This window comes from Dichotomopilus funicola (genome assembly GCF_033296635.1).
Source record: "Dichotomopilus funicola strain CBS 141.50 unplaced genomic scaffold C8A04scaffold_42, whole genome shotgun sequence".
NCBI classification, from domain to species: domain Eukaryota; kingdom Fungi; phylum Ascomycota; class Sordariomycetes; order Sordariales; family Chaetomiaceae; genus Dichotomopilus; species Dichotomopilus funicola.
The window spans coordinates 46117-63261 of record NW_026944063.1 but is presented as its reverse complement, the minus strand read 5'-3'; the positions used below and the strand labels follow the sequence as shown (position 1 = coordinate 63261).

Sequence of the window (17145 nt, the reverse complement as noted above, 5' to 3'; positions counted from 1 at the left end):
GCCCCACCTTGACACACGAAATCACGGGATGTCGCGTCCAAAGGGGAAAGGGGCCGTCGCGCTTTCTTTCATGGGCCTTTTCTGCCTGGAACCTTCAGATTTCTCATTACAAACAGCGGAGTGACAAAATGGACCTGTCCAACTGCTGTCGGTTTTGTGATCATCCATAATGGACCGCTTCATCCAGCGAACTAGGCCCAGAAATGAAGACAAACCTCCCCCGCTATCTACAAATTCCACATCCGGCCAGACCTCAGGCTCTCCCAAACCAGACCTGGGCGTCGCAGAACCGCCGAGGAAAAGAGCTCGACTGGTTGAGACCAGGGACAGCGAAGAAGATGAAAACCCAACGCCGGTTTCTTTAGGTGCTGGCGAGGATGACTCTGCGGTTCTCGAATCACACACGCCCGGCAAGAACCCTTTAGATCAAGATGTTGAGGAGGGCGCTGCAATACAGCCGAAGCACCAGACGGCCTTTGAAAATTCCCTCCCCGCAATTGCGACCGACAAGGAGGCAATTAAAGAGTATGAGGCTATGCGGGCGTCTCAATTGTCGCAGGATGACGGAGAAGAAAAGGCTTCATCGCGGATAGACAGCCGGAAGTGGGTCCGGGGGAAGAGCTCCATCTACGTTGACGCCTTTAACCTGGCACTTGACACCGTCCTAGATAATGAGTCGCATTTGTTTGACGACAAGGAGAAATGTGTTTTTGCGCAGTGGCGGGACCTAAGCTATGAGGCTCAGTACCTGTGAGATTATCTACTCCTTCCCGTTGGCAACGTTTGTCTAACTCGCTCAGGTATGTGCGCCTGTTCTTGCGCAAGGCCGCCTTGTGGCATCGAGCCGAGCGACTTGGGTACCATAGCGACATCTCGGACATGCCTCTGGCCATTGGATGCTTACTCCAGTCCCGGCCATTGCCTGATGATGTGAACCCCCAGCCAGACTATGAGTTCGAAGGCTCCCAAAGCTGGGAGTTGGGGACCGAGTTTTGCTTTATTGATGATTCCGGCTCCTCCATCGACTCGATAGAGGAAGCCACTTCATTACTAAGTCTCGACGAACTCCGGGCACTAGCTAAGGAGGCGAAAGTCCAAGGGAAAAACAAGGGCGAACTTGCCAAGGCGTTCTGTCGTGCCAGTACCCAACAGTCGGGTCTTATGGCCGTTGGCCTTCGCCGATCAAGTACGAATAACTCAACCGGATCAGGCAGCGACGAGAACAACAATGACACGAATAGGAACGCTCACTTCTTAAACAAAATCTTCGCCATAACCGGTCACTTGATTCGAATATCAGAACCCGTGTTCAAACTATTCGAGCGTGTGCATTTGGTGTTTTACCGCTCGACTGAGTGGTCTGAGAAGTCGCTCACGACGATCATCTTGGCCAAGGTTGCTAGGAGAAACTATCCGGACTACATTGTGTGCAGGTCAACCAACATCTTCGCCTCGCGCCGGCATCTTCTTGAATTTGAGCTGTCCATGAGAAAAGAATTCGACGTTGATAGCGTGTTGGAATTCAATGGGCCACCCGGCGAAGAAGGTTTCCGCAAGGTCCTCGAAGTGTTTGACAGCATAGCGCCCCGCTGGCGAGAGCTTATTAAAGAGGAAAACGACCGGGAGGACCATGTGTACGAGTTTGGCGAAGGAGGCTATCTCCGTCGATTCAATGCGGGTCACGCCTTCACTCGGATCGCGCACAAAACTGCCCATATCCTCGGCCGATTGCACAAATACAAGGAGGAACACGAGCTGCTCACTGAGCTTCTGGGCCAGCACCTCTTTCACCCTGCTCGCCGCGGCTACTGGTATCAACGTAGGGCCTTGCTTGAGGAGCGGTACATGTGGGAAGCGGATCCGGACCCGGTGTCGGTTGACCCTGAGGTTCGAAAAAAGCACTGGCAGCGCATCGCCGTGACGACCTGCGAAACCGCCTTGGAAGATCGCGATTGTCATCTCATCTACCACTACGACCTTCAAAAACGCCTCGTCAAACTTGAGAAGAAGCTACGGGTCCCTCGTCGTCTCCAGCATGACTTTGGCCATGTGAAACTACGAGAGCCGGAAGAGCACACAGTGGGTGGTATCCAGGTGGTGCGAGATGAGGGGACATTAAGGGGGAAAGTTGGGGCGAAGACGCTATGGTTGGACGAGCTAGGTGATCCGGGCGAGGATGGTCGGCCTCTTGAGGTCAGCGTTGAAGAGATGTGTCTCTCACATTATCGCACCCAAGGCTGGAAGGGCTATCACAGCGAGGGCGGTATTTTACGGACGCTCTTTGCCTACCTGTTCTTCGACGTTTTGTTCGTCTACATCCCAAACGTTTTCCAGACAGCATTCCAAACGTGCCCGCTGGACCTACACACCGATGCCTTCTACCCGGCCCGGGCGAGTCAAATCAACCACCGACTTGTCGAAATCGCCAACGGCGGGGCCACTAGGATTCTCCGGGAGGTATACGAGCGGGAACACGAACGCAAGACGTGTGTTGTGGGGCTGAATTGGGACTTTGGAATTGACGACCTCGCTGAGTTGGTGACCTGCTTTGATGGCGGCGCACTCGCGGCCGTGTGCAAAGTCTTCGCCCAGGAGTACAAGGCTCGAGGAGGCGGTGTCCCGGATCTCATTCTCTGGCGGACGCACGAAGATGAGCAGGAGGCCAACGGCAATGGCGACCGCCCAAGTGGGGAAGTCATGTTTGCGGAAGTCAAGAGCGCCAACGACCGGCTTAGCGACACGCAACGTCTATGGATCAATGTTCTCACTGGGGCGGGAGTACGCGTTGCGCTGTGCAATGCCGTGGCACGCGAGGTGCGTCCAGGTTGATTCAGGAACTTTCATGAAGCTGCTCTGGTAAGTCGGTGGTGTCTGGTTCGCCCCAACCAGCCGATGCACGCTCAGAATAGTATCCTCATCTCCGAACCTCTCAAGTTCCGAGGTTTAGAAAAGCCAACCTCAGCTTCCATTCCGACCGCGCTGTGCGTTCCACCAGGAAGTTCGTCCAGCTCATCTTTGCAAGCAGGGGGCGAAGAGCACTCACGGGTTGTTGCAATTCGAATGTCACCACACCGCACGTGGAATTTCGGGAGGAAATTAGACCCCTCCAAATTTAGAGCAACCCCAGGACGGGTTGTTTCGAAACGTTCCGCAGGCCTTCGAAACGTGGACGTACGCTCTTCAGGAGTTCAGGGGCACCACGGTTTGAGATGGGAACACTGAACACCCTCGATGTTTCATACCCGCGGCCAAGAGTCCGACACACCAGCGAAGCGAAAACATGTTTTATGCCTCCCTGAGCTTTCTCGCCCGTGTTCCTGCCTGAGCTCACCACAGTCGTAATTTGTTTTATGATTCCGGTTGCCACGTCGGCAGAGAAACATGTGGCCTGCTACCAATCAGCAGCGCTCGTCTCAGTGTTGCTGCCGGCCTCTCCGAGGTGTGGCTCGGTCGACCGAATGGAACATCAGCCCTGCAACGCAACTGGTCACACACCGACAGCTTTCACCTCAAGCCGAGAAGAGCATCCATGTGCCATGCTATGGGCGCCTCTCTGTTATTTTGCCTGCCGGCCGGACAGACCAAGAGGCCCCGCCGAGCCAATGTGCGAGACAGCGGCCGACATCGAGGAACTTGCAGGGCAGGTGCAGCAAGCAGGAAGCAGGAAGCGTGATGAGTGCAAGGCATCCATTGCCGGTCTCATTGGCAGGAGGGGAAGTGTCTGTTCTTGGTGGGCTTCTAGTGAACGGGAGAAAGTGGTTCAGCCAGTGCTTGAGAAAAGCGTGTTCCTTCGTACAGGGAGATGCGCCGATATCCACTGGTTCCGGGAATTTGCCCTCTGAAGCAAAACAACACCCCCTCTTTTGTTTTGTTTTTTATGTTTTTTTCACTCGGCCATCGTGGGCAAATTATCCTCTCATCTCCCTCTCATCGGTTCCCCTTTCCCCCAGCAGGCAGAGATGAAGCAAAAGAGACGGGACGACAAGAGACAAAGAAACAATTGCCAGGGTTCAACAAAACCGAACGGGCGCTTACAAGTAACAACTCTGTTCCCCCCTCTCCAGGGGTCATCATCCAATCACATCCCAAGCGCACCGCGACCTGCAGACCTGCAAGTGACGACACACACACACGCGCGCGCACCGTCCGTGGCCCAGTTCACCTTTCGCTGCCCAGGGTGGAACATGCGCGATTGGCGAGCCAGGAAGGGGGGTAGGGTGTGTGTGCAAAAGGTGGGCGTGTCGGTTCGGTTTGGGCTCAGTTGGTTGGACCTGGCGGGGGGCCCACATGTCGGGGGTTGGGGACGGGCGCTTAAAACTGATGGGGCGAGCCAGTCAGGGACCAGAGGGTGGGGCCGCCCGGCTGGGGTATGGCGCGGATGGTTGTCGACCATGCGGGCGGGAGCGCGCTAGGGCGGTTCGGGTTGGGGGCCTCAAGGGAGCGACCTCGCGAAACGGGTTCTGGGGGAATGACGGGAGGGGTCTGGTGGGCGTGTCGCTTGACAGGATGTCTCTTTTTTTTTTCCTTTTTTTTGGCCTGTCTGTCTGTCTGTTTTCTGGACGCTTGCTCGCTCATGCGCCTGTGCGCGCGCGTGTCTTCCTCCTGAGGGCGAGGGTGATGTGGAAGTGATCATTTGTGAGATCGGAGGACCGAGTTCATCTTCTTTTCTCAGCTGACTTACATGGAAATCCTACCTACACTACTCCGAAGGGTGCAAGAATCCCGAATTTGGGCGGTCTCAAGCCCAACTGTTTTTGTTTTTTTTTCTTCTCGTCCAACATGTCATTCCGTGGCTGCATGTGCATACAGTACATATTTTCCGCATGTTCTCTGATGCTGTTGGTGAACTTTTTTTTTTTTTTTGATGATGGTGGTCCAGCCCTGACGGTGTAAGTGCCTCCCATCTCGCACACTGTGCCATATGTCGGGGGCCAAGATCGGAAAAACACACACACACACACACACACACCACGGACACACACCACGGACACACACCCGTCTTCGGTCCGGTCCAACCAACGTGAGATGTAGATCAGCCGGTGCTGCAAGAGAAGGGCGGGACGAACACCGTCGAAAGGAAAAAGGGGAGTTGCAAACAAACAAACAAACTATCGACCCCGCCTTACCTTGATGATCGCCGTCAAAATCATTTTTTTGTTTTGGTTTTTGCACAAGTTTGTACCATGTAAACGGTTCTCAACGTTGTATGACGGGGGCCATGGAAACAAAATGGGCGTAATAAATCACACAATGGTAGGTATGGTATAGTAACGGGGTTGGCCGCTGGAACAGGCCGCAGAACGGCCGGGTCGTCGATCACGGGAAGCAAGTGTACATCTAGGTCGTAGATCTCGTAAAACATGATCTCGTATAAACAAACAAAACAGAAAAACAAAACATGCGGTCGGTCAACAAGAATGGAAGGCAAGCTGGTTGTACCGCTGAGGGGGAAATAATACTCATTACATCACGAGACCACACGAGAACGTTGTCCAAAATGGAAGGATTTCAAGTAATATTGACTGACACGCAAGGGAGTTTGCTAATAAATGTCCGAGTAAAAATCCCTACTGGGAGCACCGTGGGGGAGTCAGAATTTCGGAGCGAGCCCCATAATATATCTCTCTCTCCCCCCCTCCCTTGTTATCCCTCCCTGCCTTCATCGCGATGGTGGTATCGAAACTGATTCCTTGCACGTCTTCTTCCCCTCCGTTCGCCCTCCCTAGACCTACCACCTCCTCCCATCCCTTTCCCATGCCCTAAAAATGATGCGCCCCAAATCCCAATCCTTTGCAACGAACGCCGTGCCTTTGCAATCCCAACACCCCCCGGTACAAAAATTCAAGACCCAATACAAAATCCAAGTCTCGCCCGCCACACGTCCCTAGGACCTCCCCCATCCTGTGGTGAAAAATGAAATGCTAGTGTGTTGTAAGAGAGATATCGAGACTCGAGTGTGTGTTGTTGTGTGTGTATCTTGCGGTCTTTGAGACAAAAGAGACGGTGCTTTGTGTGTCGCCAGCCTGGTTAGGTGGCGTGTGTTGTTATGTAGCGGGTGTGTGTGTCGCGGTAAACCAGTACCGCTGGGTAGTAATGGTAGATAGGAAGATAGTAGGGTATTATGTACGCGAGTTATTTTGTTCTTTTGGCATTCGCCTCTTCAATGGGTTCCCTCTTTTGCCCGTCCTTATATCCATGCACCTCACGACTGAACGGCCGTCTCGGCGTCAATCTTCCTCCTCTTACCCTTGGGCGCGGGCGCCATCCTTGGCGTGTAAGTGACAGTGCGCGTGACAACCTCCCGGATATGCCGAATGCTGGAGCGCTTGTGACCACCTGGCGTCAATGGTGTGCCGGCGGTAACGGGAAGGCCTGGTGTTTCGGGCGCCGCGGGGCGCTTGGATCCGCCGGGGGTCTCGGCAAACCGCCTTGACTTGAGTGCGGCCTCCCAGTCGAAGTGGGAGCGCACGGAGGCACCGCTGAGCGGCGATCGTGGGGAGTACAGGCCGGCGGTGGTGACGGCTGGCGAGGCGGGCAGCTTCATGCTAGGGAAGACAGTCCCGGCGGGGGGCGCAGACATGGGGCATTCGGGGACCTTGCGGGGGGTTGTCGCAAGCTTCTTCTTGGTGTCTATTGGCGCGGGTTTCGAGCTCTTGGACTTGTCCCCGTCCTTCTCCTTGCTCCCATTGCTATCGGTCCGTGCTGTGGACGGCGCGCCCTCGGTTTCTGTGTCGCCCTTGCCATTGTCGGTTTCTTCTTCGGGCTCGGTGTTGGTGCTTGTGGTGCTGTCAAGGCTCTCGTTGCTACGCGCGCTGCTCGTGCTGCTCGTGGTACTAGTGGTGCTCGTCCGGTTGAGGGCTGACTTCCCAGTCTGCGGTGGCGAGGCGAGGCATGGCGAGACCAATGTCATGCCCTTTAGGAAGTCCAGATACGCAACGGGCGGCGTAATGGGAGTCTTCTGGAGCTCATGTTCCAGCTTGATCGTTGCGCTAAAGGGTCCGGCGGAAGGAAGCCCAGCAGAAGGAAGACCGGAAGTGGGGATTGGGTCTCGGAAGGCCGAGGTCCGCGAGATGGCGGACAGCGGTGTGTTGCTGGAAACGGCCGAGGGCAGTGATACGGCAGACCGGAGCTCCGAGGCCGACGGCGGGATGCTGGGGAAGTTCGCGGTAAGGGGTGTCGACACCCTCAAGCTTGGTCGGGTCGACATCTTGGGCAAGTTGTCTGTCCTGGTGAGGGAGTGCGTTGTCGGGGCGGATAGTTGAGGGTAAATCCGGCCGTGGAGAGGGGGAAGGGGGGAAAGCAGGTGTGAGCGGGCGGGTGAGTGGAAAGGTAATGAATATATGATCCGGGTGGACTGCAAGAGGGGGTCCAGGCTCCAAGGAGAGGAGGATTGAGCACTCTACTCCCTGTGTGGGCTGGTTTCGGACGAAGTACCTGGCGCGGGATCCCTGTCTCTTTGAATCCCAGAACACTGGACTGGCGTACCAGGGCCCTTGTGTGGCGTGGCTTAGGGCCGCGAAGGCAGTTAGCGCAAGAGCGGTCGGTTGTCGCTGGTGTGTGCGAGTAACAAATCGGGCCGCGTCGAAACCAAGTGGGGGCGGACGTCGGCTGATGCTGTGAAGTGTGAAGGTGATAGTGATGCTGGTGATCAGAACTGCTGTTTTCTGTGGAAGGGAAGAACCGAGCCCGTTAGCCCAACCGTGACTTGCTTGGAGGATGCCTTGACACCCAGTGGCTGGCTTGACGCTGGGGGCGTCCTTGGGGAAAATCGATGTGTGAAATGTGAAGAAGCAATTGCAGTGCAGGCCAGGATTGGGCGACACACCACACACCCCCGTTCATCAGGGGGGTGCAAGGAACGAGGAGCGGCGGCAAATCAGGAGGCTAGGCTGTGTGGGGTGGAAGGGGGGGAAGCTCGAACAAGCGAGAAGCGATCACTAGACAGGGATGTCTGGCGGCAGCGAGCGTGTGCTGAGAGGGATGGATGTGACTCGGGATGCAGTGTGCTGCTGCCCGCATCGTCGACCAGCTTCCTTCTCCTCCACGAGCACAGTTGCTGCCTCTTCTTTCCGCTGAGCTCTTCCTCCGCTGTTCCTATTTGGAAAAGGCGCTCTTCCCGAGGGGGAATAGGCGACACGGCGTTGCTCGACCAAGGATCAGGTCGGGCGGGGAGATGAGACAAATAAAAATATATGCACTTACGAGGGACGACCTGCTTTTACTGAGCGCTTAACAGGGCGCAATATGGCGTGCCGCCGAGTCAGACAGAGATGGAGATGTCCGTGCCGGGGATTTGTTGTCTTTCTGGGCCGGGGCCGAAGGAGTTGCGATGCAGCAATGCAGCGATTCAAGCGGGCTAATTTGCCAATGGGCAGGGGTAGAGAAAGAAAAGTGAGGGAAACTCAGGAAACTCCCGCACTCGCCGAATGGAGAACACGATTTCCGATTCGCAGACACAGGAGAGACAAGAAACAGGCGCCGGGCCCAGCACTGTGGATGATGCTCGCTGCTTGCCACGAGCCACAAGGCCACGGATCGCGATGGCGTCGGCAGCTCAACCGCTGGAAGGGGGTTCTCAGGTGTGATTGGCCGTATTGCGTCGGCGCTCAACAGGGATGGGCGCTAAAGGTCTTATTATTAGCACCAGGCTTCGCCGACTCATCTCATTGGCCACGACTTCCCACTCCTCAACGTACCACGACGACTGCTCAAAACGACAATTAACTCGACTCTTGCTGCGTGGGTGCACAAGAGAGCGGCGATGCCGGAAATCGAGAATAGAAACAACAGGGAGCAAGAACTGTTGTTGGTCGAATGCCGATGTGATCGGGGCGACGACGCGGGGAACTTTGCTAAAAAAGTGCAGTGACCTCGCAGTGATGGCGCTTGGCGAAGAGTGAAAAGAGAAGGCTCCCGGAGCTCTAAAATTAAGTTTAAGATGTGATCACGGGTCCGGCCTGTGAATCAAGAGGGTTACCGGTTTGGTGGAGCGCGGGGGGGATCTTGGGAGTGCTGGAGTTGAAGCTGGAGACTGGAGATCAAAGCTTTGGCTCGTTCAACCTGGGGACGTCCAGCTCATGATATATGTCTTTGCAAAGAGGGCGTCAAGTGGATATCTGCGTGGTATGTTTTTCGCATACAACCAGTCGGCGTGGGCGCGCCTAGCCGCCGTTTTCCAACTGCACCTTCTCGACCGCTGGGCGGGTAACCTTCTGCATGGCTTCCACGACCAGTCATGCCTACTGGCCACACCATCGTCAAACCGCCATGCCGGGTGGATGCTTCGATAGAGCGCGCGCCTTGGAGTTGCATCTGCGGCTCCCCGAACCCCAGACCGTCGCCCGGCTCCCTCGCCAAACCCAACCCAGTGGTGGCTATTCGCCCGCGCTTAATCCCACTCCCCAGGCCGCAACTCTGCGGCCCCAACATGAGCCGCGACCAACACCCTGCGCGCGGCTGTTGACGCGCCTGCAGGTCCAGTCTGGCCTCAGGGGACATCGGTTGGTTGGCGCTTCCAACCTCACCCAACCTCATCCGGCTCGCGTGCGTATGTTGCCGCCATCGATCACTCAACCACTCAACCATTGGCTCACCATCGGCCTCTCCGGAATTGCATCGTGGTCCTGAAAAATATAACATGAGGGTAGAGCGCGCGCCTGTCTCCCCGGTAACACCGCTTCCGCTTGTCTGGTCCAGAGCGCCGGCCTATTCTGCGGCCCCCACCGTCAGTTTTGGAGGCTGGGAGACGATGTCAGCGGCTTGTTGCTTGCTTCTCCCTCTCGACGCCCACGAGGTCAATCAGATGTCTTGCTCTCTGCATTGCACCTTTCTTGTCAAGGTGCCTACTCGCGAAGCGCCATGCATGGCACTACGTGGATAATTAGATCCTACGCAGTTTCCTGAACTGTTGTCCACGAGCCACTATGAGGGTTTTCCCGAGTCCCTGCATCATCATGTTGACAAAGTCTGGGCACATGCAACCCTAATATCTGCCAGCAGGTAAGTTATTGGTTTGCTCAGCGTTGCGGTAGCCGCTATTGAGGGAGGGAGGATGGCCTTCCTCCCACACGGTCTGCATGGGCAGCCGCGTGGGTTTCCCCCTCCCTCGTTTGTCGCCCGCCTTCCATGCATTCAGGAATCTCGCGATAACTACTGGCTGGAGATCTTCCTACCATAAACACCATGCGAAGAAGCACTCACCGTAAAGGTCAGGTAACGGGTCGGCCCCTCTCTCCATTGGGTGTCGCGCTCAACAATCAAACTAGGGTGCATTGTCTCCTTCCGGCGGCTCCTGTGGGAGTTGTTGGCGTGTGTCCACCAAGCCCTGGTGGTAGAACCTTGGAGGATCCGCCGGATATCAGCCACCTCGCTCCTCGACATAAACCTCCGTCTCTCATCATACATCCTTGCTCCTGATTGCGACCTCAGTGCCGTCAGAACGCGCCGGCCCTTAGAGGACGTCGACGCTTGTCCCCATGTCCAACATCAGCGTCTAACGATTAAAGGACGAGACTCCGCTTTGCCGCCTTGGAGGAGTCGTTGGGGTGGTGCCGTTTGGATTACCTAGCCAACCTTCCCTCCTCAATAGCCGCCACTCGATCCCTCTCCCGCTCCTTTCGAAAGCCCATTTCTCTTGAAGTCTGGAGGTTACGTCCTCAACGCCAAATAATCCCGGCCCTCAACTACCTTGGTGAGAGCCAACGCCACACGATACTCATTGGATTGGCCTTTTCAAGCTTCTTCCTGGTCGACAAACTCCTCACAGGATGGAACAACCCAACAACCCATCCTCCTTCTCACCAGAGAGAACCAGTGGCGCGTGCGGATACAGGAACGCCTACTGCAAGACTGTGGCACCCAGATTCCTCCTACAGAAAACCACATCAGCGGTGTGTGATATATCCTCCTTGAACGCCTCGTTTTCCGCCACGTTGACCATAGCCATGGGAGGGGTGGACGGGGGAAGGCCCGAAATCGAGCGCGCTGCCCCAGTCTCGTTGAAGGAATTTCCGCGAGACCTCCCCTCTTCTCCCTCGCACCTTTCCCCCTTTCAATGCCGCTGACTGGCCGGACTTTGTTTGTGGCAGTCAGTTATCTGTTGTGTACCGTTGTTGGCGTAGTGTTGAAATTGTTGGGTCGGTTCTGCGCCTTCATGCTGGTCGCCCAGCCAGTCATTGTCCAGTTCGCCCAGCCTTTTGCATCTGGACAAGCTGCACGCTTGTTTGTTGTTCAATCACTTAGAAAGACGCATATTTCCCCACAGCTTGTTGTCTCCCGTTTCTTTTTGGACGGCATACGCGAGTAGGCTTCGCTAAGCGGCCCCCCGCTCCAACTGCTTCAGGTGTTTCCGACCTGCATAATAATAGGGCGGTTTTCTCTGACTGTGAGTCATCTTAGTCTCTCGCCAAGTGGTTACCGTAGGTATTCAGGTTTCATGCAGCAGATGTGACGTTGACATCTTCATGTAACGGCGCATGCGTACGTGGCGGTGGATGGGTGACGGGTCCTAGGATGAACCAACACACCTGCACGACCGGCGGTCAGCTCTAACCATCCATTCCGGTATTCCTGTACCGTCTTGATTTGCCCAAAGTGAACTCACCTCCCCTTTGAGAAATCGTACCTACATAGTATCCCAGGAAACAGTGTTCCCAGCCATCCGAACATTGCCGAAGTTGTTAGTGTGCGTCAGACCAAAGGCCTCCAAGCATAACCCAAACTAAGAGCGTCAGTCCAGGTCCAATTTCTAACGGGGCTGAGAGAAATTTCGAAAAAGAGAATATTTGTGGGCGTTAGGTGGGCGGGAAGGAGTGATTGGTGTTCATGCGGTAACTCAGGAAGGTGCCATGCCAACACGCTCGGATGCGGCCGGTTCTAGCGGAAGGTGCAAACGGGTCACCTCGGCCCGGGATTGTAATTTTTAGTACCTAGATACAAAAGTTTCAGACTTTTGCGTGGTTCTAGAAGTCTATGAACTGCTATCAAATGATGAGTGATACGGTGTGGTCACTAGGAGTGACTTCAAGCCACCGCTAAACTCGTTACTGTACGTACATCTAGGGGCGGAATAGTCACGTAAGCATAGCAAAGTCTTGTCCGCGATCAAGTCGGCATCTCTGAATTTTGAGTTGGGGTCAAGGTTTAAGAACGTTCAAGTTTCTTTTACAAAAAACGAGAAGTCCACCCATACAGGTCGGGATATTCTCAACCCACGCGCTTAGGTCCGCTCATATAGGAGCGAACTTATAATCACCAAGATCTACACAATAATTTTAGAACCCGGGGCATTAGGATCATGTGTTTGACACCGATTGTTCCCGCAGACCCTGCGGTTTACCCCCCGTGAGATCCTCCAACGCCACTATCACCATTCACTAGCCCCAACCACCAAGATCAGCCTATCCTCAAGACCGCGCCAGACATTTTCTTCCGAAGCCTTGTCGATACTGTGACTTCCGGAGATGCCGCACATTTTTGGACCAATTGAGCCCTCATTTGATGCTCATTTGTTAACGAATGAGAGTCATACGCCAGTCAAATCTCACACGCCCGGACCAACAAGAGACATCAACACCAGTAATATGAGGGCGTCAGATGGTGGACAGCTGCGTGACTGGCTAATCATGCTTAGCCTTGTCTGTCATCACTCCAATCCGTTTTGATCCTTCTTTGGGCCGCCCCAGGGCCTAGGGGGCTGGAGATATCACCTGGCGTCGAGGTTGGGACACCACCAAGCCTTGTCAGAAGCGGGATACTACCGCCAATGAAGGTCACCGAAAAGCAACAATACCGCTGTCCCCTCCCCTTTTTTGACAAGGCCTTCATGCCCGGCGCTTTTCGGTATTCATGCGTTGAAGGATCCTCAAACTTGAGTGTTTAACGCCTCCTCATACGTCCCATCCGCTTGGTCACCAGCCTCGGCTCCGGTCAATATCGAAACCGATGAGAGTACAGGGCGTGGGACTTGACAATATTTAGCATCATCATCAAACAGGGTATGGGGATAACATGAACCCATCGGTGTAAATGTAATGTTCATGTCCTTGCGTACTTGAGCCGCCCCTTGCTCGAACCCTTAATTGGTTTGCGAGCCTGGCAACCCAACCTTCTACAATGTCACACAAGGCTGTTGTTTCTGAGAGGAGAGATCGCGGCTAATATTTCTTGCGGACCATAAATCACTAATTCAGTGGCAGGAAACATGTCTTTTGTAGGGACACCATCTCGGTAGTTTTGATAGAAGGATGAACGTATGTTGATTAAGGGGTAATTAAGCGTGCAAGAAAAATAATACAACCAGATCAGTACGGTAATGTCGTCTTACCCTACAAAATGCACCATAACGTAGATTACTATAGGAAATCTTCCGAGCCATCAATGTCGCCTCAAATCACCACAGAGACTGTGGTACTTCAAGTGTCGATGGGCCTTGGGCTGCCTTGCCTCGAGAATGAGTCTCGTATACCACGTGATAGGGGGCTTTGTTTACTTTGAACTCCCCCTTTCTTTAAACGTGGTTCGTTTTCCCGGAAACTGAGCTGGAAAATCAGCGGGGAATGAACCCTCAAGGAATCTCATGGGAGTCACGAATTATCATGTTCTTAAGCACGCTTCATTATACCAACTTGTTCTCCTAACATCGTTCTGTTCTCGAAGCCGACCCGGGATATTCAGAACAACCTGACGAATGCTCCCAAGCCGCTCCTCAGCCACGACATTGAATCTTGAAAACAATTTAAACGCATACTACCAATTCCCAACCCATGTCTTTGCTACGTTGCTATCACAACCAGCTGACCCGGACCTGCGATCTCCGATCTCCCAGCCTTCCTCCCAGGATCAACAATCACATACACCACCGTGACCGAAACAAGCTCCCAGAGTAAAGTGAGGCTGCCATCCGAAGGATGGTCCTCGAACCCTCTTGTAATACCGCCCGGCCCATCTTGGAGGCCCGGCGCGAATGTTTGTAGTGTATCGGGCAGCGACGGCAGGTCATGCACCACGGCGCTCGCGGAAACCTCCCGAAACAGAAAACGTCCGCAACAAGCAAGGATAAATCGATGACAAGCCCAGCCGACGATGGAGATTTGCGATCCCGCGCGCCTAGCTTGGACCCGCTGCACGAAGATGGAAAGTAATTTTACCTTCAGGATCGAAGCAAGCGCCGACCCGTGGAGCAGGCCATCGAACGCGTCGTCATTAGCGAAATACGGATTCTACTACGAACCACCAAGTGATCACGACGTCGGAGGTCGGAGAATGTCACCTAAACATTAGAAAACACGTGCGACGTCAAAGACCTTCTGTCGTCTGTCTCGAGTTAAGAATAGAGAATAGCTAGCCGAGAGCCAAGCTCGGGGGGTGTGTTTTGAAGGGGGTGGGACCGTCTTTGTTGTCTCGGCGAGGCGGCGAATGGGATAGCAGAACGGCTTGCTCACGATGTCATTCGCTCGGAGACTAAGATTCAAGGGTTCAGAGGAGGAGGGGAGCTGACTGATTTTGGGGGCCGGGCCGGGAACTGGGGTTGAGGGAAATGACGAACTGGGGATGACCTCAATGCCCAAAGAGGGAGTGGAAGGATGGGCGAGACGGAATAGGGAATGTTGAGTGATGTCTTCCGGTTTAGGTCGAGCTACATTCGGTTTGTTGGGGGGCTTTGGGTTGTCTCCGGATTATTGACGAGGCAATGCTACAGTAGTCCAATGTGGTTGATGAAACCTTTTCGAAAGAGAAGATCGACGGTTAATTCGGAGATCACTACGGAGAAATGGTCGTCGCGAGAGCGCAAGCATGAGATCATGCGCAACCCCCCCTCCACCCCCATTCGCAACCTCACACCTCTGAGGTCCCCGAATTATCTGCGTGTCTACCCACCCAAGCACCTTGATGCTCCTCAAAACTCTGGTTGCTTTGGATTGCCGCATCTCATGGCCTAAAGAAGCTGATGAAACGAAGCCATAGCTCCTTGCATCTGCCAAAATCCGGGGTAACTGCTCAGAGCCGTCATGAGAGGTTCAAATGACAGGCCCAGGATTAACATTGAAAGCTTGGGCTGGCCCCAAGCTAGACACAGCTGAGTTTAGTCTCGGCGGGAAGAGCCTCGTGCCCGCGTCAGTGTGGAGCGCCGGCTGTTCATGACAACGGCGTGACGGTCCTCCTCATTGGTGAAGAAGCGGGAGCTTGAATTCCTGATCAAAAAAAGGTCACGACCTTGTCATGAAGTGAAGCAAGCGCATCAACAAAAACACAAGACCATTGTGTTCGGTACCGCCCTCGGCGAGCTTGGCCGGATTCGTCTGGTTTGTGTCCTTCTCTGCCCATTACTGGATGCGCACTGTTCCCTGGTCGTCACGGTAACTATGTAGGCATTGCGGCCCGCGGGGCATGGGAGGGTGAGAAAATGAGGGGGCCTCGCTCGGTATGGTGTCTCACTTTGGGAAAGCATCTTTCTTTCGGCAGGATGTCTGCGATCAGTCAAGAAGGAGGGAACGAGATGAGCGTTGATGATCTGGATCAGCAATGACGGCGAGTGTCAATCTTTGCCCGCCTCGCCCGCTCTCTCTTCTAGACGGTACAGCGGCACGTGTTGCGCCGAGAGCGCCGAGAGCGCCGAGAGCGCGCCTGGCGAAATGAAAGGTGGTGATGTGATGGTTGGATGGGTGAGTGCGACATTGCAGGCGACCAGGGTTCGCGAGACGCGGTTGAGCTTCCAAGTTGTGAAACATCAAGGAACTTTTGGTGGTGGTGGTCTGGTGGTGTGGTGTGGTGGGTTGGAGAGTGTGGCCCGCTTATTGGCTGGTTGGGTTGCGAGTTTGTGGGACCACTCGATCCAAAGGTGCACACCTGCTGACGCTGCCGTGGCTCGCTATGGCCAAAAAAAGCGGCACACTAAGTCCCTGGATAACTTACTTTGCTAGAAAAGTGAAAAAAGACGAAAAAGAATAAACCAAAAAAGGGAAAGAAGAGAAAAAAGAATTAAGCCAGAAAGTGAAGAAAGACAAAAAAGAGTATATCAATCAAAATTTATTAAGATTTGATCGAATGTTAATGGATTAGACTTGAGCTATCTGTTTTAGTGTGTCGCTTTTTTTTGGCCACAGCGAGCGTGGCTGCTGAACGGTGTGAGGGTTAGGGTTTTGATAGCATGCCCAGACGAGCCAGCCATTCGCTCAAAAAAAAGAGCCAGTCAACTCACAATGTTGGCATTTGCAGGATGCATTTCGGGCCATTCAGAAGACCGCAAATCAAGGAATCCTGGACCTGGGCATCCACTCATTTTGGCCAATTTGCCTTGGCAACTTTGCTGCACCGCCGACGACCGCCACGCAACCTTTTTTCCCGTCTACGCCCGTCCGAATCCGCGAGCAGCCGTACAATGCGGGGAAAAGTGGTTCATGTGGTGGACATCACAACCCTGGCACGACGGGAGGATGGAATGGCACGGCGAAGCAAGCACGAGAACAACTTGAGCCGGCAGAGGGATTTGACAACTCATCCTGCGTCTGCTTGGATGACACATTGTGTCGTCACCTGATCGCGATCGGAAATTCATGCGGGGGACGGCGGCGAGGTCCAGTTTTGCACCACCACACCCTTCGCTTGCTCCGTGTTTGCAATACATAGCAGACGCCCTCCGGGATGCCCCGTCCTAAAGTCGACTTATTAAGAAGTGCAGGTGCGTCGTGGAGTCCCGTCCCTTGCTTCTCGTTCTGTGCCCAGTCACCGGTCGGCTTTGCTCGGTCAGCCCATCTGGCCAATTGGCCCGAGATCATTTCCTCCATCTTTTGGCGACCATGTTCACTCATTTGTATTCGATTTATCTTCTGCCGCTTGCAACGCAGATGAGGTTTGTTGAAGGTAACGTGCTCAGAGTTGGGATGAGGTTTGTTTCGGACGAACCTGGTGGCGCTGCCCGGGTTCTAGAAGCCTGGTCGCAGCATGAACTGACCGCCCTGTGAGCCCATTGGGCCCATGCGATCGCGATGGGTCAACGAGACGGATGGTTGGGTCGGGTGCGGGCCCACACCGACTTTTTGGGCTGAGGACAGGGAGGCTGGCATCCCTCTTTTCTCCCTGCAGGCTTCGTCGCTCGATGCGCTGGCCTCTCCCCAAGCCTCCTTGGCACGGCTCCTTGCGTCTCCG

General features: G+C 54.4%; 2 protein-coding genes across 2 annotated transcripts; one reads left to right on the top strand and one right to left on the bottom strand.

The window, feature by feature from the left end:
- Nucleotides 1–169: 169 nt before the first annotated feature.
- On the top strand, nt 170–2829 carry C8A04DRAFT_38137 (VRR-NUC domain-containing protein; the record flags this gene model as incomplete). Its single annotated transcript, XM_062784127.1, has 2 exons — nt 170–750; nt 801–2829. 2 exons carry the CDS (start codon nt 170–172, stop codon nt 2827–2829), a joined length of 2610 nt encoding a protein of 869 aa, XP_062635970.1.
- Nucleotides 2830–6202: 3373 nt separating this feature from the next.
- Nucleotides 6203–7207, bottom strand: C8A04DRAFT_38136 (uncharacterized protein; the record flags this gene model as incomplete). The annotated part of the gene is made up of 1 exon (XM_062784126.1): nt 6203–7207. The coding sequence occupies one exon, from the start codon at nt 7205–7207 to the stop codon at nt 6203–6205; it is 1005 nt and encodes a 334-aa protein (XP_062635969.1).
- Nucleotides 7208–17145: the final 9938 nt, after the last annotated feature.